General features: G+C 47.1%; 1 protein-coding gene across 3 annotated transcripts in view; it reads right to left on the bottom strand.

The window, feature by feature from the left end:
• The window catches only part of LGR5 (leucine rich repeat containing G protein-coupled receptor 5), a 114,719-nt gene that overhangs the window by 5,838 nt on the left and 82,505 nt on the right, over positions 1-26,376 (bottom strand). For all 3 annotated transcript variants that reach the window (XM_070622111.1, XM_070622110.1, XM_070622112.1), the window contains exons 5-16: positions 21,850-22,065; positions 20,326-20,397; positions 17,704-17,772; positions 16,394-16,465; positions 12,172-12,243; positions 11,956-12,024; positions 11,747-11,818; positions 8,561-8,626; positions 7,352-7,423; positions 3,087-3,158; positions 2,173-2,298; positions 196-341 (exon numbers count right to left, since the gene is read on the bottom strand). In XM_070622111.1, the coding sequence (XP_070478212.1) occupies positions 196-341; positions 2,173-2,298; positions 3,087-3,158; positions 7,352-7,423; positions 8,561-8,626; positions 11,747-11,818; positions 11,956-12,024; positions 12,172-12,243; positions 16,394-16,465; positions 17,704-17,772; positions 20,326-20,397; positions 21,850-22,065 (1,124 nt within the window). The remainder of the gene's footprint in view (positions 1-195; positions 342-2,172; positions 2,299-3,086; positions 3,159-7,351; positions 7,424-8,560; positions 8,627-11,746; positions 11,819-11,955; positions 12,025-12,171; positions 12,244-16,393; positions 16,466-17,703; positions 17,773-20,325; positions 20,398-21,849; positions 22,066-26,376) is intronic.

Below are 26,376 nucleotides of genomic sequence, written 5' to 3'. Positions count from 1 at the left end.
GCCATCTTCCGTCTTGCTAGCAAGCTGTAATAAAGTCCTTTCTCTCCCATCCCCTTCCCTCCTGACTGTGGCAGGTCTTGCAGCGAGCAGACGACCCCCCTCGGGCTGTAACAGTCTGGAGTTGAGATGATCTGTTTGATGACTTTTCAAGACCCTTCCAGAGACAATTTCATCCTGCGACAGAGCAGGTCTTACCTTGGACTTGAAGCATCCCCTCATCTTTCCTGTGAAGGTCGCCTGTGCTGCTGTTGTCACCTTCATTCCTCTGACTGGAAATTTTATAGACGCTCTCACACACACCAAATGCACAGCACTGGTAAGCATAAGGCATTTCTATAACCCTTCGAATGAGCAAAACCAGACAAAACACACTTGGAGAGAGGTTGTTAAACACAGTGTCCATCTTCTCACTCAATAATTCTGCCTGTGAATTTTAGCCTTAATAAATAACCTAAAATATTAACTATATGCATAAAGATGTTCATTACAGTGCTATTTATAACAACAATGGAGTTATTAAAAATTATTGCTATGGAATGTTGATAATTGCTGAGGCTGAAGATGGGTATGACAAATAAAAATGGCAAGTAATAGGATATATTGGAGTATATGAGGAAGCCATTTTGTGTAAACCTAATTCGGCCTGACCTTGTCTTTCCAAAAGGGCCTGACGGAGGCCGTTGAGCGTGCATTGTATATCTGCTTTAGAGATTCCCTATGGCAAGAGCAAAGGCCTTTGAGATAAAGGTGCAACTTCTCTCGCCCTCCCAAGGTTGGCATCTCCTTAAAGATTAAGCATCTTTCTTTAGGCTGGGAACTGATTGCAGCGCTCATCTGTGACCGCCCAGCCCGAGGCAACACACCTGCCACCCTGCGGTGTTCACTGAGACAGCAGACCTATCTGCCGTTTCCATCAATCGCTGTGCTGACAGAGCAGCCTCGTGACTATTGTAAAAGGGACAGTTCAATCATTTGTGAAACATACTCTTTGAGGGTATATAACCACCCTGTATACCCCCACTTCTTTGGAGTGCTCTGTTCCTTTGTGGAAAGACTCTCCTGGATTATAATCCTAAAATTTAAGCTCAGAATAAACTCACGAAAATTTTCATTTATAGATTGGTTATGGATTATTTTCATTGACCGGTATATATTATTTTCCCTACTTTTGTGTTTGAAAATTTTCATAATAAGAAGCTTAAAAAATGACTGCTAGGGGGCCGGCCCAGTGGCGCAGTGGTTAAAGTTTGCACATTCCACTTCGGCAGCCTGGGGTTCACCAGTTCAGATCCCAGGTGTGGACATGGCACTGCTTGGTAAGCGATGCTGTGGTAGGTGTCCCATATATAAAAGGTAGAGGAAGATGGGCACGGATGTTAGCTCAGGGCCAGTCTTCCTCAGCAAAAAGAGGAGGATTGGCAGCAGATGTTAGCTCAGGGCCAATCTTCCTCAAAAAAAGACTGCTAGGAAAATTGCAGCACCAATAAAAAGTGCTTATGGTATGATATAATGTTGAGTGATGAAAACATGATATGTTTGTATACATATTGTGATTCTAACAAAAGCACATTAGAAACACAGTCTGGAAGGAAATAACATAAAAAGTTGCTTACGGGATATTTTTAGATTTTTTTTCTCCTTTCTACTTTCCAAACTCTCTTGGGATTATGGTTTTAATAGTAGTAAAAAGTACTGTGGTTTAAAAAATAATGTGTGTATATATATAATCTTTCAAGGAACTTCTTGATGGATAATAAGCATAACAGGTTTTAAAGAGCATTACTTCCTCAAATAAATATCAATTTAGTACATTTTATTAGAACCAACACACAAGCTAGATGAATTTAAAAATGTAAACAGGAGCCCAATAATGTTATAATGTTATTTAATTACATGTCCTAGTCTATATCCTATGGATCAATGGTCTTCAAACTCTTTCCATGAACCGTCTGATTCTGGGAGGCGTCTTTGAGAAAGAACGGAAATGTGGTCAGCAGGACACACTCCCCCCTTCGGACGGGCCCTAACAATGCCTTGGGGGGCGGGCACTGGAGGGCATGAGATGCAATTCAAAGGAGTCCCGTGACCTCATAAATTTTGAAAACTACTATAACACGCCTATTATTTCACATGACCACAAATGTATCTTATTAGTTTTAAAGACAGACTCACTTGAGTTCTGGAAAGTTTTCAGATGATATCAAGCTCTGCAGGCCATGATTTCCTGTTAATTTTAAGTGAGTTAAACCACGTAACCCGGTTACAGGAAAGGACGACAGGCGGTTGGACGACAGGTCACTGCAAAACATGGAACAACAGTGCTTTCAGTCTGGGCTGCACTAAACGCTCACGTTAGAAAAGCAAACCAAAGAGTATTAAAACACTCGGTGAAGCATCTAAGCAGGGTCCTGACTCTTACTGCTAAAAGTAACCATTTTGGTTTTAGCTCCTGAGAACTTTTCTATTTACAATCAGAATTGCAAGGGGAAAATTGTTTAATTGCATCTAAATTTTAATTTCTATGTTCAGCTTAATTTTGCCAGGTGGGGACATCTAAAGCCATGTGGAAGGTGTTACATCTAATTTGAACAATGGTGCTGACTGGATTCGGTCAGGGTGAGGGAAGACACCACTGGGGTTTATTCGTTCCTTCTCCCCTTGACTTGTGTCTGACCAATCCCTTCTTTTTCTGTCAGACAAGGGAGATGGGGTGAGGAAGGAGCAAGAGGTGGAAAGGGGAGGAAAAAAGAGACAAGAAGGTTTACCGTTAGTCAAGAGGGTGAACCGTAAAATGAAAGCCCTTTAGCTCCAACTGACATCTTATTCCATTCCTCATGACTGCTCAGCAAAATGGGAGGTTTCGCCTCAATAACCAGAACCTGCTGTCACCCAGACCTTCACTGTCCAGGTGAGGGCCCTCATGGCCTTGGGGGCGGCTCCCTCTGCACGACAGCTCTGCAGTGGAGGACACTGAGGACTGGGCAGTCTGTGCACTGCAGGTTTCCTCTTCAAAACCAGCATTTTTATTAATTGGAAGCTCCGCACTTACTAAATGACACGCCATAGGGCAGCACTGAGATACTCACAGTTTTCTCAGAGAAGGCAACGTAGAAAATGCATTGGGGTGAATAATGGCAATTTTGTTCCAAGCTAAATTTCTAAAACAAAAAAAAGGCAAATGAGAGAATTATATAAAAAAAGAAGACTGTGTGAAGTTTTACCATATACATGCATTTTTCTACCAAAATTTAATTTCCATTCAGGACAGGAACAATTAGCTTATCAAGTCATCCTTCAGATAAAGATATTAGTAGATAAAACGACTAAAGAGAAGACTTAAATCAACCTTGTTTAAGTCGATTGAGAAAAAACTATCCAGGCAGAAATTTTAGGTTTTACCCTCTTCTTGCTACAAGGTTGACTTTAACATGGTTGTAGAATTCCATCAGGGTGTTTCTAAGATGAGTCGGGGTGAAGGAAGTGGGAAGATTAAAGGACTCCTGAGACTCTTCCTCTGACAAGCAACTCAAGTGAAGTGAGAAAACATCCCTGGACGTGTGACAAAACTGAGCAAGACTCTGCATACATTGCCATGTGTGTCAGGCCCCAAGAGAAACACAGGGAAGCTTTCCAAAAAATTCCCAGTAAAGAAGATGGACATTTAAATTCTTAACTGGGAAATGAATAAAAAAGGGGTTAACATACGTTGGAAATAAAATCCTTTGATAACAAAGAAAATCTACAATTTATGGAGAAATAAAATTCACTCAACATACACACGTAATGAAATGTAGATAATTTAGCAGGAATAAAGAAAAGGAGCCATGAACTTAAAATTTGTATGTTTAGAATGCATAACTAATGAGGGTAACTAAGTCTAGACATTTGAATAAATTGAAAGTACTCACAGTTGACTTTTTTCTAGCCCAGAGAGGTGATTTATTCATGATTCTGGGCCCCCTGAGTCACTCTGGGTACAGGGTCGTTAAATTCTCATACATACACAGAATACTTGTATTCTCATTGGAAAGACTCCCTGACCTGGGGGAAAAGGAAGGCTTTTTATTTTGCCCCTTCATTGATCTCAGAGCAGAAGCAGGTTCCAGCTAACAAGGGGAAGAAACGGCATGCAGGGGTGGGAAAGCCACAACGGCAGTCGGCAGTCGGGAAGTTGCCAGAGGAGATGGTCTTTGAGCGCTCGTCAAACACGAGTCCAGGGAGGAGCGAGTCCTCCATCCGTCAGTCTCTGCAGCTTTAAGCAGGACGTGGTGCCCGGGAGCCGCACAGTCAGTGTCAGGAACTCCCCCGGTCCTGCCACAGGCTTTATAGCGCTTTGACTGGGGTTCAAGTAAGAGGGTGGTGCAGTCACAGGAGGGTCACTCCATTCCCTTTTGTGAGCCTGTGTGTGGGGGTCCCACGGCTGCCTCAGAGGAGCCTGGTCCACTCTTCTGCCCTGCACCTGGGGCTGACCTGCTGACCCCAGGGCTCCCGCTGTTCTCAGCCGGGTTCCCAGGGGAAGCTCCCCGGGGGTGCCGGGCGGGGAGAGGGGAGGAGAGGGCTTGAGCCCTTGCGGCCTGCTCCTTCTCTGTCCTGGAATCTCGTCTCTGGTGGCAGCTGCACACGTTCTCAACCGCAGCATCCCCTCTCCACGCCTCTGCTCCTCCTGGGTTTTAGAAACACGAGTTCCTCCCTCTGTCTGTTGAGGCCCAGTCGTGTCACTGATTTCTGAGCACTCATCCTTGCCTGCTCCCTGCCAGCACCCATGCACATCTTCCTTCATTTGAACCATCTGGGGTGAATTCTGTTCCCTGCCAGGACCCTCACCGATACACCCTAAAAGGATACACAGTTGTTCTAATAATGACAACAATAACGATGATACTGTTGCACATGTACTATGTGTCAGCTATAGTTATGAGTTTTTCACAAGGATTATCTCATAACCTCAACACAACGTAAGAGGAAATATCATCATTTGCCCCATTTTACTGTGAGGAATGAAGCACAGTGTAATCTCAGGAGCTAGTTCACACCCAAGCAGACAGACCTCAAAGTCCATGATCTTTTGCTCAGAACATGTTTGGAATTCTTTTGTCTTTTTAAATTTTTTTTTCACTTTATTTTTTGAGGAGGGTTAGCACTGAGCTAACATCTGCCACCAATCCTCCTCTTATTTGCTGAGGAAGACTGGCCCTGAGGTAACATCCGTGCCCATCTTCCTCTACTTTATACGTGGGACGCCTACCACAGCATAGTTGACAGGCGGTATGTTGGTCTGCACTGGGGATCCGAACCGGTGAACCCTGGGCCACCAAAGCGGAATGTGTGAACTTAACCACTGTGCCACTGGGTCGGCCCCCATGGAATTCTTAAGTAAACAATGAGAGACCACTGCACTAGATCCTGCTGATAAGAAGATGGAGAAGAAGAAGAAGATGGAGTGGTTTTCAGGGAAGGCATGTTCTACCTGATCGCAGTGCTGAGTGTCGAGTCCTGTGGCAGAGAATGTGCAAAGCGCATCACAGTGCAGTAGGCTCCAGACAGGAGATCTTGTTCTCATGGGATGGACAGGGGGCAAGTTAAGAGTGCGGAGGAATCAATGGGCAACAGGCCCAGAAGAAACAGCGGCCTGTGTGTCAGGGGCTAGGAATGTGGTGAGAGGTGACGCTGTACCAGGAGGTTGGAATCAGAGTTTGAAGGGCGGTGCTGGGAAGTTTGGTCTGGATCTTGAAGACAATAGGAGAATAACAGAAGATTCTGAAGCAGGGAAGTAACATGACTAGATTTCCACTTAAGAAAGATTCTCTTTGGAGAATGAGATGAATGGGTAGAGACGGATGGTGGAAGGACTGGTTAGGAGGAGGGTGGTGATGAGACAAATGGGTAGAGACGGATGGTGGAAGGACTGGTTAGGAGGAGGGTGGTGATGAGACAAATGGGTAGAGACGGATGGTGGAAGGACTGGTTAGGAGGAGGGTGGTGGCGTTGGGACGAATGGGTAGAGACGGATGGTGGAAGGACTGGTTAGGAAGAAGATGGTGGTGACCCAGGTGAGTGAGCCACAGGCCTGTGGTAGGGGAGTGGAGGGACTGGAGTTGGCAGAGTTTGGTGAGTGACTGGATGTGGGGTCTAAGGGGCAGGAGGAATTCGGGGGCTCAGACATGTGGCCTTCAGAGTCTGTGTCCATTCTTGTGATATCTCTAGAGGCCAGCCTTTTATTTCATAGTGTATTTATAATATGTATATATATATATATATATATATATATATATATTTCTATCTGCTGAGAACATTTAAGTTCTGCTCTCTTAGCAAATTTCAATTATACAACACAGTGCTATCAACTACATCAGCTTTTTCAAATAGAACTGACTTTGGAAACGGCCAGAACTCCAACCTGGTGACAAGGCAGGTAATGAAATAAGTAATGCATTTTTGTTTTAAATTTATTAAAAAGTAAAAGAAGTTGACAAGCTGATTTAAACCAGAGATAAGGAAAGGGCAGAACAATTAAATTCAGAACAAGAAGGCTTTCAAGGTAATTTTTGGGAGAAGATGCTTCTTAAAGGTAAATTTAAAGGTTTTGAGGTATTAATGGTATTATTTTACAGTATTAAAAACTTTAGGAAGATTTTTAACAAAATATAGCAGAGTTTGAGAATTATATATAGTCAAAATTTATCAAAATTACATTGCAATTCAGTTTCAAGATGGAAAAGTTTTAACTGTCACAAAAAAGAGCTATTACAAAGGTTTTTTTCCCTTCATTTATGGTTAATATATGGCGTTTTCAATCATAAAATGGAATTAAATATTTACAAATCTTAGTTGTCTGAGAAACAAGCATTTTCCAGGACAGTCACACTCAAACCTTACTGTGGTTGTTAAAATGCAGATCCCCAGGCCCCACCCCAGAGATTCTGGCTCAGGAGGCAGGTGGGGACCTGGAGTCTGCATTTTTACAGGTGGTTCACAGCTGCCCTGGCGATTGTTAAGCACTTTGAGACGCATGTCAAAAAACTGTTTAACCAGGAAGGAAAAATGGGCAGCAAGAACAGTGTGGTCACTGTTTGGCACGGAAATGAGCCCCGCCAGCTCCAGGCTGTGGCCAGAGCACACCTGGCCGGCTTCCTGCCTCTGTCGAAGTTCCCTCTCTGCTGACTGGGCAGACAGCAGGTTGCAAATTTACTACTTTAGAATTTATTCCTGGAAATTATCACAAGCAAATTATTTGCCTTTTATAGCAAATATATGCACAAAGGCCCAACAATACACGTATAGAGTGAAGAGAAAAGATGAGAGATGCAAGAGGGAGACAGTGCTGTGGGAGGTGCTGGCGGGCGGTACTCACAGCGACCGGAGGGCAGGCAGCTGCTGGAAAGTGTCCACTCTGATCTCACAGAGCCCGTTGCGTCGAAGGTCTCTGAAACGACAGAGCGCCCAAGACTGACTTCAAAGTCACTGGTTTCAAAGGTGAGTCTCCAGAGAACTTAACTGAGACGACGCCCTCAATCAGAGGGACACGCGAAGTGCAACCATCAAGTGACTGTTTCTAAGAATTTTGTTTTGTTTATAAAAGAATACTAGTGTGCACGCTTCAGTAAGTGTCGCCTCTCCTTCAAAGAGCTGGTTCCTCTGGGTGGATCTAAAGCTACATTCCAAATGCTGCCATCACTCAAGCCCGGTGAGGACGCCTCTGCCCGCTCTCCTGTGAGCTTCTCCTGTGACTGAGGTCCTCAGGCGCCTCGAATCCTTACCTTCTAAAGACAGATTTGCTGCCTTTTCTCCCTTAATTGCCCAAAAGCATTCAAGAGAAACTAAGTGGGAAAGGACAGATGTTTAACACTGTTTTGATCAAAACTGAAGTCTGACTATCGAGCAGTAAGGCTGATGGTTTGTGGAGGAGGCAATCCTAAGAGAGGGATCAGGGCTGGCCCGGTGGCGCAGCAGTTAAGTGCACACGTTCCACTTCAGTGGCCCGGGGTTCATTGGTTCAGATCCCGGGTGTGGACGCGGCACCGCTTGGCAAGCCATGCTGTGGCAGGTGTCCCACATATAAAGTAGAGGAAGATGGGCACGGATGTTAGCTCAGGGCCAGTCTTCCTCAGCAAAAAGAGGAGGATTGGCAGTGGTTAGCACAGGGCTAATCTTCCTCAAAAAAAAAAGAGAGAGGAATCAACTCAAATATGACAAACGTGGCACCTCTTCTAAAGATGATTATTGTTAAGCAAACATACCAACCAGCTCAAGTCCCCCCATAGTCAAAAATAACACCACCCATTGGAGGTGTAAGCTTAGAAACTCCAAGGCTCCAACAATGCTGGTTTGTTATGACACCAAGTTAGAAAAAAAGCAAATATATACATACAGTAAATGCATTTATATAGTAAAGTAACACTGTCTCTGTCGCCCAGCCTTATGGCCATTCTATGCAGTCGCACCGTGTGTGTGAGAAGGGACAGGTCACGTCTCCCCAGGGAGCCCAGGGTGAGGACCATGGACCCTGGAAGCGCGAGCTCTGGCTCTTGGTCTTGGGTGGCTGAGACTCTCACAAACATACATTTTCTGAAGCTTTTGGCAGCCTGAGAAACTGGGCAAATCTTCCAGCAGGTTGTAAGATAGATCTCTGTAAAGCAGAAGGTACAAAAGGGAAAATCCGTTACAAGTTAATCATAAGGAAACAAGCTCGGCCCATGACACGGCTCTGACCGCCCCCCGCAATGACATGGCTCTGACCGCCCCCCACCACGACGCGGTTCTGACTGCCACCACCTGCCTGGTGTGGGGCAGGCAGTCATGAGCATCATCCAATTAAGCAGCAGATTCAAATGTTCACCAAAATGTACTGTTATACTTCTTTAATTGATTTAACTAATTTCCTTAATGAATTTATATTTTGTTAGTGATGATCTACAATGTTCTAGCTATTATCTTACTGAAATGAATACAAACTAAATTAAAAAATTGTGCCTCTGTTTCTAAGAGCTACTATATCTCCAGAGCTAAGAGAATCATTGTTGGTTCTTTTCTAATCAACTAAAAAAAACCTCCAACAACAATTCAAAACATAGCACTAACTTTGAAATTAATCACTACAAGGGGGAAAAACAACTAAGAAAGTCTTCAGCCAAAACTCAACAAATTACAGAATAACACAAACATCTGGACACATTTACAGTGTAGTACAACTAATCTAAAACAAGCCATGGCAATTGGCAGAAAGCTTAGAAAAAGAAAGCTGGGAGATAAAGTAACATAGATATATATAAAAAACCTTGTCTCACGTTTTAAAAGTTATCAGATACTCAACTAACACACTTTCATGCCTGATTCTAATTCTTAAAATCAGATCACCACCATGCAACTGAAAAATCCATACTAAGAGGCCTTTAAATTATCTTATTCTTGTAATTGATCACTTTATCCTACATTTACTGAATAAATGCAATTTATATAGAAATATAGTTCATTTACTACACATAAATAGTTCAGATGAAGTGGTTTGCAAACAGAAATTTGTAGTTGATACTAAAGGTTTGAAAGACCAGACAAGACCAAACCACACCAAACCAAACTAAACCAAACCAGAAAAACAAAACCATACCCCATACCTCTGCACAAGTAGAGCTGAATAATAACATGGTGTGCATCTTTGAAAAGCATTGAATGTGATAAAAGGGAATCGCATATTGTCAAAGCTGATCGTAATTCGGTTCACTCGTCTTCACAGATTGCAAGGGGACAAGTCCTGCCTGGGTGTCTCAGCAGAGAGCGCATAAACCCTTCCAGATAAGACACAGTCTCGCCTTCCGCCCACCCTCCACCTCAAGATTTTCGTGACTGACACTGATCAAGCACTTCTGATATAGAGATGCCGTTCACAGCTGTCCCTGCATCGTTTCATTTAATCCTTGTGGTTGCCTTGGGTTGGGGGGCCCGGTTATCCCCATACAATGTGGAACGACTTGCCTCAGATCTTCAGCTCATTAGTGGGGAAAGCCACACACAGCCCAGTAAGTCCCAAGGAGGAAAAGAATCTTGGGGGCAAAATCACTCACATACAGAGAAATTTCCTCACAGACCAGGTACTCAGTGGATGGCTGAGCCAGAGGAGGGGCTTCTCAGACCTGTGCCTCCAGACCAGCAGCAGTGGAGGTGAGGGCCCTGGGCCCAGCCTCTCCTAACTCTGCTCAGCTGATACGCTGGCGGAGCATTGGGGTCTCTCTCAGTTCTCTCCTTGAATGAGAAGATGCCTGCGTTGCTGACTTTGCAGGGTTGTTGTGAAGAATAAATCAATATTACAGGTCGCAGTTCTCTGAAAATGGCACGATACTGCCATTAATGTATTTGTGTTCTTCCAGGCCTTTCGAGTTTCAACTTGAGGAAAGTGTGAAGGAGGTGAGAGAGGAGATGCTCAAGGCTAACACCGCCCAGCGTTTCCAAAGCTGCAGGTGCCAGTGTGAGTGTCCGACGTGTGGTCACTCATTTGATCCTCTGAAGGAAGTGGCTGCATGCCTACTTTACAGATGGGAAACGGAGCCCCAGAAGCGATAAACCACCTGCTCAAGATCCTGAGCTGCTACGTAGGAAGGCTGCACTTGAACCAGAAGAATAGGCCCAGAGCCTCTGCTCTTGACCCGTTTGCCAGTCAGCCCCCATCGGCGCAGTTCTGGGCCTGGGTGGCTCACGCGGTGACATCGCGGAGTGGAGGCCATGTAAATACCGGCTCCCCACTTATTAGTTACAGGGCGTGAAATCCTGTCCTGTTACTGAACCAGCTTCCTCAAGAAATGAGAATAACTGTAGCCTCTGGGTGTGGTGGGCAGATTCTAAGACGGCCCCCAAGACTTCCACCTCCTGTCCACACACACTTTCTTCCAGTTAGTCAGCAAACTGCCTGCATTAGAATTCAGACTCTGCTACTTTCTTGCAGTGGTACTTCACAAATGGACTTAACTTGGCTAATTCCCTGTTTTCTCATCGGTACCTACACCTCGTTGGGCCCTGGGGGTGAAGAAGACGAGACTTGCTCTCTGTCCCCTTCCTTTCACAGCGACGCCTGACTCCAAGTCTCGCTCTGCAAACCCACGTCACTGAGCCGCCAAGTCTGAAGTGACTGGCCTGAGGACAGAGGACGGCAGGGTCGCCAAGGCAGATGATCCACTTGACGCCTGCCCTGCTGTGCAGATTCGACCGCCACAGGCGTCCACCACGTGAGCACAAGCCCTGGTGCAAGGCTGAGGGTTCTCTCACTGAGCCCCAAGGACACTGAGAGGACGATAACGGGGCACAGGGGGAGACGAGGGGGAGGCTTGAAAACCAACGCCCCTCCAATTCCTGTAACTACTTCCCATAACACACAGGCTGCCTCGCCATCAGATGGGATTATTATTAATTACTAATAAATAATTCATTTATTATTTTGGCATCCATATTGGGTTTTAATCCACTGTTACTTTTCTAGCTCTGCAAAGCCTTTCAAGGGGAAATGAGGTTATTCTGGCTCATTCACATCCATTTTCTGAAGGGAAACCTGTGCAGTTGAGACTCTGGTGGGAGGCTGCTTCGCACCTGGAAACAAGGTCACTGCACCACGACAGGGCGCCTCAGAGAGCCGCCTCCCGGCCCAAGGGCAGAGGAGACCGGGCCTCCGGGACCCCTCACTGCAGGATTACCAAGGAACTTGCCCTTGCCCCCTGAGAGGAAGTTCACCCAAAGCCACCGCCACCGCCTCACGGACACGCACAGCACTCGCAGGTTAGGGAACTGGGCGCACACGGTTCGAGGAAGAGACGAGATCTGTGCTCCAGTTAAAGTCCTGTGGAAACACAAACCAGACATCACTCCTGGACTCAGGTGTCACCCAGCGACATGCTCAACTCCCCGGGGTTGGGGCAGTCAGGCGTCCAGGGCAGGGCACGCTCTGGGCAGCCAGGAGCCTGTGCAAGTACTTACAGACCCTCTAGGCTCCCAGTTCCAGTTAAATCAGGAAACTCAGTGATTTGTGAGGCACCATTCAAAGTCCTAGAGGGAGGGTATGTGGATATTACTGGGAGAAGATTCTAGAAAGGGGTAATTTTTATTGCCATTTTCAAAGCACTTCAACTTATAATATTCATTGGCTTTTACAGCAACCCCCAAAGGGGAAAGTCTCTGTGAAAGAAAACTTACAGCGTTCTCAGTTCAGGCAAATGCTGAAAAGCAGATCTTCCGACAAGCTGGATGGGGTTGTCGTAGAACTGTCTGAAAAACCCAAACACTGATGTCTGAGTATAAGATGGGAATGACAAGTGAACATCTGCCCAAATTCCAAGGAGCACATCAAACGTATCATGTAATTCTGATTGGACAATATTACATAACATTCCTGATTACTTGGTTTCAGGCAAACCTCAAAGGTGTTTTAACTCACATTGTGAGACTTCTGGTAAGAAATCCATACTATATAAAATTGAAAATATGAGATACGAGAGAGAGTTACTAAGGAGAAAAGCAAATGAACTGACTGTGGTTACACTTAAAAACCTTCCTCTGCCTCCAACAACTGTGGAACAGCCATTGAGTTGTAAAAAGGTAGTTCAAGGTGCTGGCAATTGTAGCTCTAATTAAAGAAATGAAGTGCTGTATAATCTACATGAAGGTTCTAGTCTCTGTCTACGTGAAGGTTCTAGTCTCTGTCTACGTGAAGGTTCTAGTCTCTGTCTACGTGAAGGCTCTAGTCTCTGTCTACGTGAAGGCTCTAGTCTCTGTGTATCTACGTGAAGGCTCTAGTCTCTGTGTATCTACGTGAAGGCTCTAGTCTCTGTCTACGTGAAGGTTCTAGTCTCTGTCTGTCTACATGAAGGTTCTAGTCTCTGTCTACATGAAGGTTCTAGTCTCTGTCTACATGAAGGCTCTAGTCTCTGTCTACGTGAAGGCTCTAGTCTCTGTCTACGTGAAGGCTCTAGTCTCTGTCTACGTGAAGGTTCTAGTCTCTGTCTACGTGAAGGTTCTAGTCTCTGTCTACGTGAAGGCTCTAGTCTCTGTCTACATGAAGGCTCTAGTCTCTGTCTACGTGAAGGTTCTAGTCTCTGTCTACGTGAAGGTTCTAGTCTCTGTCTGTGTACGTGAAGGTTCTAGTCTCTGTCTACGTGAAGGCTCTAGTCTCTGTCTACATGAAGGCTCTAGTCTCTGTCTACGTGAAGGCTCTAGTCTCTGTCTACGTGAAGGCTCTAGTCTCTGTCTACGTGAAGGTTCTAGTCTCTGTCTACGTGAAGGTTCTAGTCTCTGTCTACGTGAAGGCTCTAGTCTCTGTCTACGTGAAGGTTCTAGTCTCTGTCTACGTGAAGGCTCTAGTCTCTGTCTACGTGAAGGTTCTAGTCTCTGTCTACGTGAAGGTTCTAGTCTCTGTCTACATGAAGGCTCTAGTCTCTGTCTACATGAAGGTTCTAGTCTCTGTGTATCTACGTGAGCCTTCTAGTCTCTGGTCAAATCTTGTAACATACACAAAGAACTTGTCAAATTATCTAAGAGGAAATAAACTATTATGGTTTTTTGGGAACATTAGAATTTTTTTTGAATAAATTATTGCTCTAAAAGAGGAGATGTAAGAGCTTAGAAATATTTTGTTTTACAGACGTTTTGGAAGTAATGGTATTTGAACCACCTGGTCAATGGGGCTCCCCAAATAGTTCTGAGCTGAGATATCCTCCTAGTTCAATGAAATTCAACAAATACTTATTGGTGGCTCTTATGCTCAGAGTATGAGGGTAGGTACACGGGGATGTGAGACTGACTCATTAAGGGAGCTGTAGCTGGGTGTCTACCACGTGCCTGACATTACAATACAGGCTGGGGTTTGGAGAAGAATGAGAAAATCTCCCTGCCCTAAAGATCCTGGAATCAGTTGGGATATAACAAATAAATAAGAATGTACCAGTTTCTAGTTGACAAAGCATTTTCACATCTGTAGCTCAATTCATCCACCCAACAACTTCATAAGATCCACAGCATGGACACTTAGATGCTATTTTCCTCAGTTTTGGAGGAAGAAACCGAGGCTCTGGTACTTTGGCAAGTGTATTACCTCTCAGGGCTTCAATTTTCTAATTTGTTAAACTGAGGTAATAATACTGAGTTGTAGGGTTTGTGTGCACGTGAAAAGAGCTAATCTAGGTGTAACATCTGGATCTGTGTGGGGGGCACAGCCGTCACTCTGCAGACCTGGTCCCTTCTGTGCTCCTATGCTCTGCCTCTGTTTTTCCTATTGATTAAACAATTGGTAAGAGAAAGAGCTAGGCTGGCATCTAGGTCTTAGATTAAAAAGCAGAGTTTTCCTCGTAGCAAATATGACATTACCGCTTATCTGCGCTGTGCTATGTAGTAACTGTGTTTGTATCTGTGTATGTACATATGTACACTGGGCAGACATGGATGCCCGTGCTTGGGCACAGAAGGCGCAAGCATCAGATCAAATGGGAGCCGTAGGGCTCTCAGGGGAGAGTTCTCTCAGGAGCTCAAGAAAAACTTCATGAAATGTCATTTGAAATGGACCCTGGAAAACAATTTCAACAAGCGTAGTGAGGGGATGGTATCATAGGAGCAGAGGAAATAAAGAGCTTCGTTCTATGAAGGGCTTAGTCGGTCTGAGTCATGGCATAGGGTCATTGAGGGGAGCTTGGGGAACTGGTCAGGAGGGTTGGCCTGGAACGTGGAAGGCTGTGAATGTCGGAGTTTGCATTTAACGTAAATAGACAGCCCCGAGCCTCCATGTGTTCACACCGAGAGACAAGAGGGATGCTTCAGGGCGATGACATGGCTGGTGGAAGAGGCAGGGAGATGAGCTGACTGTAAAATCTAGAGGTAACGGAGAGCAGAGAGGCTGGCGGCAGAGGGGACGCAAAGAAGTGGATGGGATAGGGACTGCAGAGGTGGACAGGAGGTCTGGGCAGCAAGTGGGATGAGGGAGGCATTCACGGAAACCAGGAGTCGGGGCAAGGGTGGGGCAGTGACAAGAGACAGAAACAGACAGGAGAAGGAGAGGAGAATTTCAGGGAGAGGAACAGTGGACACCATCTAACACTGGATAGAAGTGCTCATAAATCTTGGGGGCTGTGAGTCCTCCTCGAGGGGTATTAGCACGTCAAATGAGTGACGAAGAAAACCAGTCCCTCGGCTTCAAGGACCAAGGAGCAGAAGCAATGCCACTTGCCAACTTTTCAGTATGTAAGTACCCTCTAATGAGGACTCATGTTTATTGGAAAAAAACTGTAAAACCCTTCGTTTGCCAACATACTGCCAGAACATTTCAGAAATGATGAATGGCATTCTTTTCAGTTGTCAGTACTAATTGGGACTCCAGCTCATTTGTGACAAATGCTACACGATTCCAGAGGCCTCTCAATCAGGTTGGCACAGGACGGATATCTGTCAAGAAGTGCCCCAGAGTCACCTTCAACAGCTGTCCTTACTCCCCTCTCCATGACCCCTCACCCACGACCTTAAGCCAACACTATGCCCCAACCCCCAGTCGTCTTTTCATTAAGAGCCCACCTAACACTTGCCTCTTTTCATCATCCTGTATGTATATCTACATGTGATCAGTTTACCGTTCATGTGAGTGTGAAACAGATCAATCACACTTTGTAGTTGCAACTATTTCATGCCACATGGCTCTTAAGTTCTCAGACAGACCTTCCACAACATATGCACCTTCTAGACTTACACCCTAGTTTGCGTAAATGAGACTCGATGCTTGGGCTTGAGGATGAAGGATTTAGAGACACAGCATAAAGCAGAATTCCTCTCCCCTCCCCCTCACCACACCCCCCCCATCCAGGCTGTAAAGGACTCTGTTTGCATATAGTTATTCCTTTATTCCTTTATTTTTATTTCAGCTTTATTGAGGTGTAATTTATGTATAAGTTGTAAGATATTTAAAGTGTATGTTGTGGTAATTTGATACCCGTACACATCGTGAAAGGGTCCCCCATCTAGTCAATTAACAAATCCATCACTGCACAGATTTACCTTTTTCTTTTGGTGAGAACATTTAGGGTAATAATTTATATTTCTAGTATACTTGGGTTCAAGTTCTGAATGACTAGGTGACCTGACACTGATGCTCTAAAAATCAGTTTTATTCCTTAGAGAATAGAGACAAACGAAAGAATCTCACGAGATCATTGTGAAGTGAGCCAAGGCGCTGAGCAGATCAGGCACAATGCAGAGGGGAACCTCTCACCCACCGCACTCAGCTAACACCGGCAGGCCACCTCCAGACGCGCGTCTCAATGCAGATTCCCATATGAACTGAGACAGCCCGGGGCCGACACAGGTCATTCACTGACTGCCTTTAAGTGTAGCCCACGCTATGGTGCAGGACAGGAGGGACAGAAAGAACTCAGCCACTTACAATGTAACGAGAGAAGGGTTGCCTACAAACGCTTTCTCGGGGATCAGCCTGATGTTGTTGCTGTGGAACCCTCTAGAAAGAGAGGAAAACAATGTTTAGAGAATAATGTGGAGTAAAGTTATGTGCATTTGACACTCATGTCCTCACTTACTCTCTAGGACAAAAGAATCGCAAGCTGTCATCTTGATGTAGGAATAAAGAATCTGAAAATAACCGTGCTTTATGGAAACTTACAATCTGACGTTATAAAAAGGAAATCCACCTGTTAATTTACAGTAGAGCACCACCGCCTGACATCATGAGACGGGGGCCATGGAGAGAGGATCAAGATGGCTTCTCCTGACCCTGTTTGACGCAGGGAGAAGAGAAAACGAGGTAAGCTGCCGTGGAGTCGAGACTTGAGTAATCCCTTCATGAGGACAAGATTTCTGAGCCGAAGGAAGGTGCCCTGGACCAGGGAGTCTGTAGTAATAACCATCAGAGCCTCATCTGTGGGAGCCAGTGCTGTCTGAAGGGCAGAGGGGCGCGTCTCTGATCTGAGTCCTGTGTGGCCTGAGGCTGGACGAGGTGACTGGCAGTCTTGGGGCTGCCTGACCACAGACAGTGATGACCTTCCGGATGAGCCAACATGGAGGTTCCGGAGGCAGACCCTCGAGGGTCTTTCTTTACAGACGAGCCCTGCAGGCGGCCCCTTCAGTTGCGTGTCTCATTTCTCTCTACCTGCAGAACAGGCTCTATGCTTGTTTTCCTTTCCAAACGTGAGGAGACCCGTTACACAGGTACAAAGAAAGCTAATTAGATTACAGTATATGAAAGACAAAATAGGCAACCTAATAGCTGAGAGTGAGCTTTACTTTGGCAAAACTGTGGACTTTTTTATTAACCAAGATTCATTAAGCATTTAAAGAACAGGAAACAACGTACATGGAAGCACCTCACACACACACGTCCTTCATCCTGTCTCGGACTCGGGCAGCCTGGAAATAACTGAATTCTATTACAGTTCTTACAAATCTATAAAGTATATAAATGTGGGGGGAATACGTCTCAGGAAAAGAGTATGGCTCAGAGAAACATGTATATTTGTTCTAATATTCATATATTAGAGAAATCCATTATAAATTAAAAAAACAGTATCTGATGCTTGCTGGTGATCGAATCAATTAAAACATATTTCAAGTGTACTTAACTATTATTTCTATGAACTTTTAAAATTTCCTAGTAAGTCATATTAAGCACAATAATCAAACATTTTAAAATCAGTTCACAAAGAACAATGTTCTCCCACTAAATTTGCTCTAAATACTTACAGTTCTTTAAGGTTGGAGAGTGTTCTGATTGCAGTGGGGAATTCATCAAGATTATTATAATTTAAATCTCTGAAAATAAGTAAACAGTATTTTCAGTTTTTCATTTACAAATTCCTATGTACAACATTTAAAGGAAAGTTAACATGCTATTCCAAAGGACCAGCATCACTGATGAAAATACTCGTTCCTCCTCTTTAAGAAAAGGGATTTTCTTGGCTTGCTGACCATCATCATTCCACAAACATCTGCATCAAAATGACCATTTGACTGATCAACAGACATTTCAGGGTCAAGGCTCAATGTCACTGGGGTGTTTAGAAACAGGGAGGGCACACACGGCTAACGCCCCAGGAGGAGGGCGCTGGGCTGGGCTGGGTGGCTCGCTGACGTCACTCTTCACATGAACCTGGCTCACTGAGCTGCCAGCCTGGATGTGCATCCTCAGGGCTCCTGAATCGCATGCCCTTCTTGCTCCCTCCTGCAAGCTCTGACTTTTCCCTGCTTTTCTGAGTCTCGCCTGAGAGGCCAGCGCTGTCCCTGACTCCTGCAGGGTGCCCTTTCTCTCCCAGCCTGAGGTCCGGGACGACCACCAGCTTCTGGGGAGGTCTCCATGGTACATGGCACTCTCAGGAAGGACGTCAGATCCAGAATTTCCTCAGGGTCACAATTAATGGTTCAGATCAGAAGTCTGAGGTTTTCCCTGGTCTGTGAGGCAGGGCTCTAAACTATCCTTCATGTGCGGAGATAGAATGGCCAAACAATGTCAAATCACTAATTTCTCCACTGTTAGGACACAAATGGCTTTTCAATTCCATTGCTCACAAGTGCTTTACAGACTCACTCTGCCTTATATCTATATCTTCGTATGAAAAAGCACTTGCCTCCCTTCTCTGGGCAGATTTCCCAGATGACACAGGAAAGGCTTCGGTCAGGCCATCAGGTGTGGTCAGCTCTCCCTCTGTGGAGAGTAACTACTGTCTAAGTTTAAGCGAGATAGAGTCTGACTGAGTCAGTCCTTACCAGGATTCCCACTTGTGGGGCACAAACCATCCTTAAGCTGTGCTGCAGGCAGGAAACTCCTGTCTCTTGTGGACATAAATTGTCTTCCTATTTGTACATCTCCCCAGACCTCTGTTGTGATTAAACAGGGATGGGGCCCTCACAAATTACTTGGGTTTCTAGGGAAAGGAAGAGGTTGGGAGTAAGCAATTTACTGGCCCTCTGCAGCCCCGGGCAGAGTGGAGAGGAGACAAGGACTCCAGGAATTAGGCTGAAATGTTTAACTCCATGGTATTTACATGCAATCCTGGGTCCTCACCTCAGACTTGGGGAAAAAAGAAAGACTACTTACGGAAACGCCCATTAAAGCCCACCTTATTTCTGCTCCTCTTGGGCTGAAAGTGACTGCAAGGTGTTTTCCATGCTAAGACTCCCACCCAGCCCCGTGCAGGAAGGGAGTTCTAACTCTTCCCAGCAGCTGATGGGGACTGCCTGTGTGCGCCAGTGGAGTGGCATCAAAGTCCTGTCTGGACGGGTTTGTCTTTGGCATCCCCTTATGACGATGAGTGCTCCCCTCTAAGAGGAACACAGTGACTGAAAGAACTCTGGAAGGAGAGCTGTCAGTGTCATCGGCCTGGAGAAGACCGTCAAGAACACATGGTCCCTCAGCAAATCAGTGACCTAGACCTGGTCAGAAGCTAAACTGGCTGCGTACAAACTGCTGAGCTCTATGCGAAGGAACAGTGGGCTCCCACGGAACAGGGAGCCCTGGTCATCGGCTTCTGCTGTCGGGGGCAGAGGCTGCACTGCAGATCCAGTGGCCCTGTGGGTTTATCACACTTGAGTATTAAAAACCCGCAAGAACTGTCCTCACGGCGGCTCTGGCACAGGCTCCAGGCGGTCAGGCAGGACTCTATTTTATCACAGGTACCAGCTCAGAAGTGAACTCAGACCTATTGTTTGGAAGTGGTGTACAGAGGTGAACACGGATTTCAGAGTCAAACTAGAGAAAGAAGCGAATCTCAGCTACGCTACTGAGCAGGCAGGTCCTGTTGGTGAAGTAGCCCCACCAGAGCCTAAGCTGGATGGCAGCGGCTGCTCTCACAGGATGGTCACAGGGTGATCTGAAACAACGTGTGCCAAACACCAGCGCAATATATGGTCACAGATGCCCTCAACAAATGGCATGAACCCTCACTGTCTGCTAAGGAGACACCTGTTCCTCTCAGACTGGAGAGTCCAGCACCGCTTGGTCTGCGTCCCCTCATCCAGATGGAGGAGCAGAGGCACAAGCAGCACCTGAGGACGAGCCAGAACTGACCTCTGCGGAGTCACGCCCTCAGCACACAGTCGCCACTCAGCAGAGCATCTTGGTTAGCTCATCACAGTTCCAACCAACCGATCACTCTGTTATATCAGAGCAAACCTCAGGCTTGTGTTCAGCTGCATGTGTGTGCATGCATGTGTGTGTGTGTGTGTGTGTGAGATAAAGCCCCGTGAGCATCTGCCTAAGCTCAGGCAATTAACCAAACCAGACAGCAAGTTTGACTCTGAGGCCACGTTGATTCCTCAGAACACTCACAAAAACACTGATAAAAGGGGAACAAATGAAAGGTCACTCACAGCGTCTCCAGGCTGTGGAGCCCTTCAAAGCACTTCTTTCCCAGGGAGTGGATTCTATTGTTATGGAGATGCCTGAAAGGAACGGAAAGACGGGAAGGAGCTTAGGCACAGGTTTTGATGGCTTAAATGGAAGGAAACCTGCACTAAGGAAGGTGTTAGTTATATACAAGAAATGGTTGTTTACAGTTTTTTGAAGGCTAACATGCACAGACGACTCTGTTCCACAGAACTGAGCAGCAGCCCCAGTTTCACCTGCTGGGTGTGCGATATTGGGGAGTGCGCAGTGACAGAGCAGCACTGCTGGCTGAGCGCACCTCAGAGGCAGGATGTGCAGGAGAGAGCCCGACCCCCACTGACAAAGGGACGCTCGGAGGGCCCCAGCTGCGCTAGGCACACTTCCCACCAAAGCTGACAGCTTATCCCGGTTGCCTTCCCAGGTTAACAGGACAAGGCAACTGAGCCACAGGGAACGTGGTCAGATGGCTGTCCAAGGAGATCAGCGACCTCGACACAGCATTAATGTGCATAATTATCCCCTTGGCTCCCTGGTCCGTCAGTGAGGTCAGGGCCCTGAGAACAGCTGTGCTCATGACTGAAAACCAGACCAAGTCCCAAAGAGAATTCTGGAAAATGGGCTTATGGAGGACAGGGTGAAAAAGCTGGATCTCTGCAAACTCATCCCTTCTCGTGGAGGAAAAAGTTAAAGCACTTCCCAGCTCCTGGTGGGCCAGTAGCATCATCTTTGTGAGATTCAGTACAGAAATTTGTTAATATCACCCCAGATTTCTGATCCTTTCAGACTAAGGTTTTTATTCTAACAAATACACACTGGTTTCACGGGAGACCTACGTGATGTTTACTGAGGATCTTCTACATGTAACACTGGGGGAAGGGGATTGAGGGGACCTAATAAGAGGGAAGACGCCGGACAGCCCTCAAAGGAGAGCAGACCACGTGCCAGAGACCTCGAGGCCAGGACAGCGACCGCGCGGCGCATGGCCCTCAGGCGGCAGCTGTGCTCCCACCTGCACTGTACACGCGGGGCACGTCCCTGACTCTTAAAGAAGACTGATGACCTTCCAAACTATCGCTTGAGAATCATTTTGGTTTACGTAAAATAGTGGAATCTAGACCTCTGGGGAAAAGCCACACAAACGCACAGCTCGCGGCCAAAGGGTCGTGCTCGCGCCCCTTCCGTGGCGGCGGTCCCAGGGGTCCCAGAGCTCCTGTTCCGATGACAAGGGCATATTTCAGCTATAAGGTATTATCGGGAACCGGAGTTCCGCCGCCCCGGCCACTGGCTGACTGCGCACGCTCCCCGAGGCGGAGCCGTAGGCCACCCGGACTCCGCGGGGCTCCAAAAATGTTCCTTCTTGTACACAACTGGAACATTTATGAGTCATTTTGGGGAGGGATTTGGGGGTTTTCTTCCCTTAAAAGGTCCCTATCAAGGTCTGAAGGGCCGCAACTTTAAGGCCAAGCCTGCAGCGAGTTCAGAAGCTAAGAGCAAAGCCGAGGACTTACAGAACCACCAGGCTGGAGAGCTCCGCGAAGGCGCCGTCCGGGACGTGGCGGATGCTGTTCAGGGCCAGGGTCACGGCCTGCAGCGCCGGGAGGCTCCGGAAGGCGCGGACGGGCACCTCGGTCAGCGCGTTGTCGTCCAGCCACAGGTGCCGCAGGGCGCGCAGGCCGCCGAAGCAGCCGGGGGGCACGCGGCCGATGCGGTTGGCGTCCAGCCGCCTGCGGAGGAGGCGACAGTGGGCGAGGCGGCCCCACGGGGGCCCGCGCGACCCCGGGAAGCAGGAGGGGGCGGCCTCCTCCCTGGCCTGTCTGCTGGGGTGCGGCCGGTCCGCGTGGGGCTCCCTCCCGGACGCGCAGGTGCCGCCCCAGGCCGGGCCTCAGCGCGGGATCTGCCGGCCTCCCTTCCGACCCGACCCGGAGAAAGACACCCTCTCCCCACACCCCTGCATCCCAAGCCACACGCGCCTTGCTTCCCCGACTGCTCTGAACTCTGAACACGCCGCACGTGCGGATCCCCCGGTTTGCTCCTTAAGCCCCGGGAGGAGGTTATTTCAGTGTTTGAATGGGACTGAGTACTTTTCAAAGCGGGAAGATGGCCTCAGGGAGGGGGCGGCCCCTCCCTTTCTATGTGCTGTGCTGAGAGGCCTGGAGACTCCTGCTTTCTTGTCATCCTAACCATTTGCATTGGGCAGGTGTTTTTCCTGACATTTTAAACAAATAATAAAATTGACAGCTTTCCCAGCTTTGGCTTCCGTTTTCCTCACACCATTTTGTAAATGGGGAAATACATCTAAACACAGATCTGGTCAACGAGCCGCTGCAGCCTCAGAGCCAGCACAAGGGGTGCCACGCTTCTACTTCACACCAACCGCACACCCACAGAGGCCGGAATGACCAACTGAGAGCAGCAGACTGAACTTTTCTACGAGGCGCATGAACGGCAGGACCACCACCGCCCTCACGCATTCTTCCAATCTGTTCTGAAGGCTCACACACTTGTCTGCATTTTCAAAGCCAGGATTTAAAGAAAGAAAAAAGAGTGCATTTTAAGCTCTCCATGTATTAGGAGGGTTAGGAAATCACGAGCGGATTTTGAAAAATGTTTTAGGAAGCATTTAAGACTCAACAGATGCAGGAAACACACCAGGATCATGAAATAATCCTCTGCAAACCAAACTGAAACAATTCAGCAACGGAGAGCTAATCTCTGTGGAGAGCGGCTCCCTCACGTCTGGTCACAGATGTCACTCCCTCGTCCGTCCCTCGGTTCCTGCTTCTACTGACCGGATAGCACAGTGATGCCCTCCAGGCCCCGGGCCAAGTTTCGGTAACAACTGAGATGACCAGTATCAGGAGTTCCGCGTCACAGTCCACTCACAATTAAACTTCCAGAACAACCATCTCCGTGAGCCGCAGAAACACAGCTTCCAAACGTCTCAAGGTTCTGCCAGCAAGTGGAGCTGGAAGTGTGTAGGAAATCCAGCCCGCTCGTCTCCTCTGCTCCAGCAGCAACGCTCCAGTAAGGCGCGTCTCCTTGGGGAGGAGGGGCGACGGCTTGTCTGACGAGAGGTAAAGCGCACCTGTGCGCTCTCCTTGACGATGCACCGACTGAAGAATGGAGACCTGACGCAACCTCCGCATCTCAGCTGGTGCTGTCTGATGACGCATGGAGACCACAAGGGGCCCAGGGCTCCTGAGAACGGCCAGGCGCACGGCCGGGCGACTGCCACGTGCACGCAGAGGGGGCGCGTCCGCACGAGTCGCAGGCTCCGCCTCCATGTTTCAGCGACGAAAGTTTCTGCTGAGTCTTGAAGCGACTCTAGTCTCGGTTTTCATTGTTTATTCATCTCTGGATACAAGTCTTTTATGAATCACTGCTTTTCCCCCCAGAAAAAAAGTTGTACTGTAATCTTAGAGCAATTTGCTGTCTGAGATGAAATGAGTAAGACGAGTAACTTTTCACAGTCCTAACGCTCCAAATGCTAATACTCGCAGACCCCACATGTGGGTATCCTGTGTGCAGCACTAAAATGTTTCACTTCCTCGGCAGTTTCTTCAGATAAGAAGCTCCCAATAAATGAGACTCCTTCTAAATGCAGTTTCGAAGTCCACGTCCACCTGGCCTCAATGGGCCAAACCTAATTTTAGCATGGTGTATTGTTCACGCTGAGGCGGGATCTGACCTAATCTTGACAGAAGGTCCCAAGGCTAAACCGGAGTTTGGAATTAATCCCCCAGCACTCATACAGGTGGTTCTCAGAATAAGGTTAAGACTGTGGACAAAGCAGCTGGCAGAGCACGAATTGCGCCTATTCAGTGAGTAAACAGAGTCATATCATGTCAACCTGGTCTTTTTGGACAGCTGGACACTTTCTATTCATGCTCGGAAAATGCAATATTTACACAGTGGAGTGTAAGAAAAACATCACTACACAGTACACAAAAACACATAAAAATATGGTTCCATAATACAAGGAACAGCAAAAATATCTACACTACACAGCTGCCCTTTTTAAGTGTTTCTTGTTATCACTTGTATCTCATGCAAGTCACAAAGGGTGTGTGCAGGAGCTCAGAATGTGTGAATTAGTGCAGAGACGGGGACGAGAAATCTCGGGTTCAAGTCAGCACTGGTGCTGTGTGACCTCTGCTTTCACGAGGGTAACACCTGTCTTATAGGGTCGCTCTGTGATTAAAGGAAATAATACAATGGGGCTTCGTAAACTATAAAGCACCTTCATGATTTTAAATTATTATTACTTGAAGCTGGTTAACAGTTTGTCTTGTCTTTTGACCATCGAAACCATTCAGAGAAAAAGAAGTAAACTCCAATTTTGCCTTAGTCAAAAGTTGGTAAAATGAGTCCTGGGTTGTTAGTGAATTTCAGTCCTGAGAAATGCAGACGACTTCTTTCATCCCTCGTGGAAATAACCGAGGTGTCTGCAACTGCACTTAATAGAAGTTGCCCCTATCTGTCAGTCTTCAGTGTCATCGCTATGTGTGTGAATCTCAACATCACAAAGGGCAAACAGTTTTGTTCCTGGTGCCTTACTGAGTATGACATCTTCATTCTTCAGGCGCAGAAGCGATGACGTGTCATCGACACCACATTCCAGAGGAAGTTCCTAGCAACAATCTTGGCATGTAAGTGTCCACCGAGAATGTGACAGCGCAGCACAAACCTGCATGCAGTCAGATGCCCCAAAACAAAACACGAACAACGGCAGCAGCCCCACCTGCCTTCAGACAAATAAAACCTCTTAATCACAATCTCGAAATACATTCTGAAAAGTAGTCACTATATGGGAAATGGCACCCATTTCGTCTTCCTAATGTTACTAATAACTTAGAGCAAAATGAAAGAGAAAATAAACTTTCACCCCACTTCTCGTGTCACGTACAATCACCTACATAGTGGGCATATGGTGAATCAGGAGAATTCAGACGCAAGTTAAGTCGAGACCCAGTCAGTTACTAATTCTGAGATTTGGGGGCAGATTGATTACTTTCTGGGAGGGTCAATTTTCCTGTGTGTGGAGCAGAATCTCAACAGGTCACAGGATGCTGTGGGCGTTAAAAGAGAAGGCGAATGTGGGGAGTGTGCTGTAAGCAGTAAAGCATTCTACAAACGACAGGCTTCATTGTCTGAGGAAAATCTTCATATTCAGGGGGTGGTATCATTCGCCCCGCTCCCATGCCCTGCCCTGAAAGTTTCTTTTGTTTTTTCTGAGGATGCTTCACCTTTGTAGTTTTGGATCTCTCAAGAGGAGATGGTCTTTTTCTGTCACTTGGGCTGGCAGGGCCACTGACCTTCTCCTGAATGTCCATCCTTAGCGCGCATGTTCAGTGGCTACGCTTCGTGTTTCTGTTACTTTTGCAGGATGGCTTCCGTCACACATCTTCCATGCGGGGCCAGCAAAGGTCCACAAGGCCAGCAGGCTGAGGGGAAGTACGGTGTCGTCTGGCGCAGGAACGTAATGTGCACTGAGTGAGTCTCTGCAATGTCAGCTGGAGGACGACACCCGACGAGAAGTGGTTTGTCATGACTTTTGGGTGTGTGTTGACGCAACTCCTTCTCTGGAAGGAGGACGTGAGGCTGGAGGATTCCACAACTGCCAGAGGGACCCCGCTGCACGGCCTGCTTGGCAAGGGGACCGTCTCTCCTCACTCCCAGGACCCGGTCAGGCCATCTAGTTCACTGACAGGCTGCGCTGACTCTGAGCATCCAAGGTGAGCATTTGGAGACTGGAGAACGGGGCCCCCAGGAGGTTTCTGGGTTACCTCACTATGGGAAATGTCCACCCTCTCCCAAGCAATCTTCAAGATCTGCATAAAAGTGTTTCTCTGGGGCAGGGTTGTCCTACTGCCTCCTGACTTTTTGTTGTTAGTGCTGTGGAGTGGATCCTGACTCCTGGTGACCCTGTGGACAGCAAAGGCAACCCTGCCCGGTCTGTCGGCGCCATCGTCTCCCCTTCCAGCGCTGCATCAGACGATGCTCTGCTGATATTCACAGGGTTTTCACAGCCAGTT

Source organism: Equus przewalskii, chromosome 5, assembly GCF_037783145.1.
Source record: "Equus przewalskii isolate Varuska chromosome 5, EquPr2, whole genome shotgun sequence".
Lineage (NCBI taxonomy): Eukaryota > Metazoa > Chordata > Mammalia > Perissodactyla > Equidae > Equus > Equus przewalskii.
This window is presented reverse-complemented; position numbering and strand designations above follow the sequence as displayed.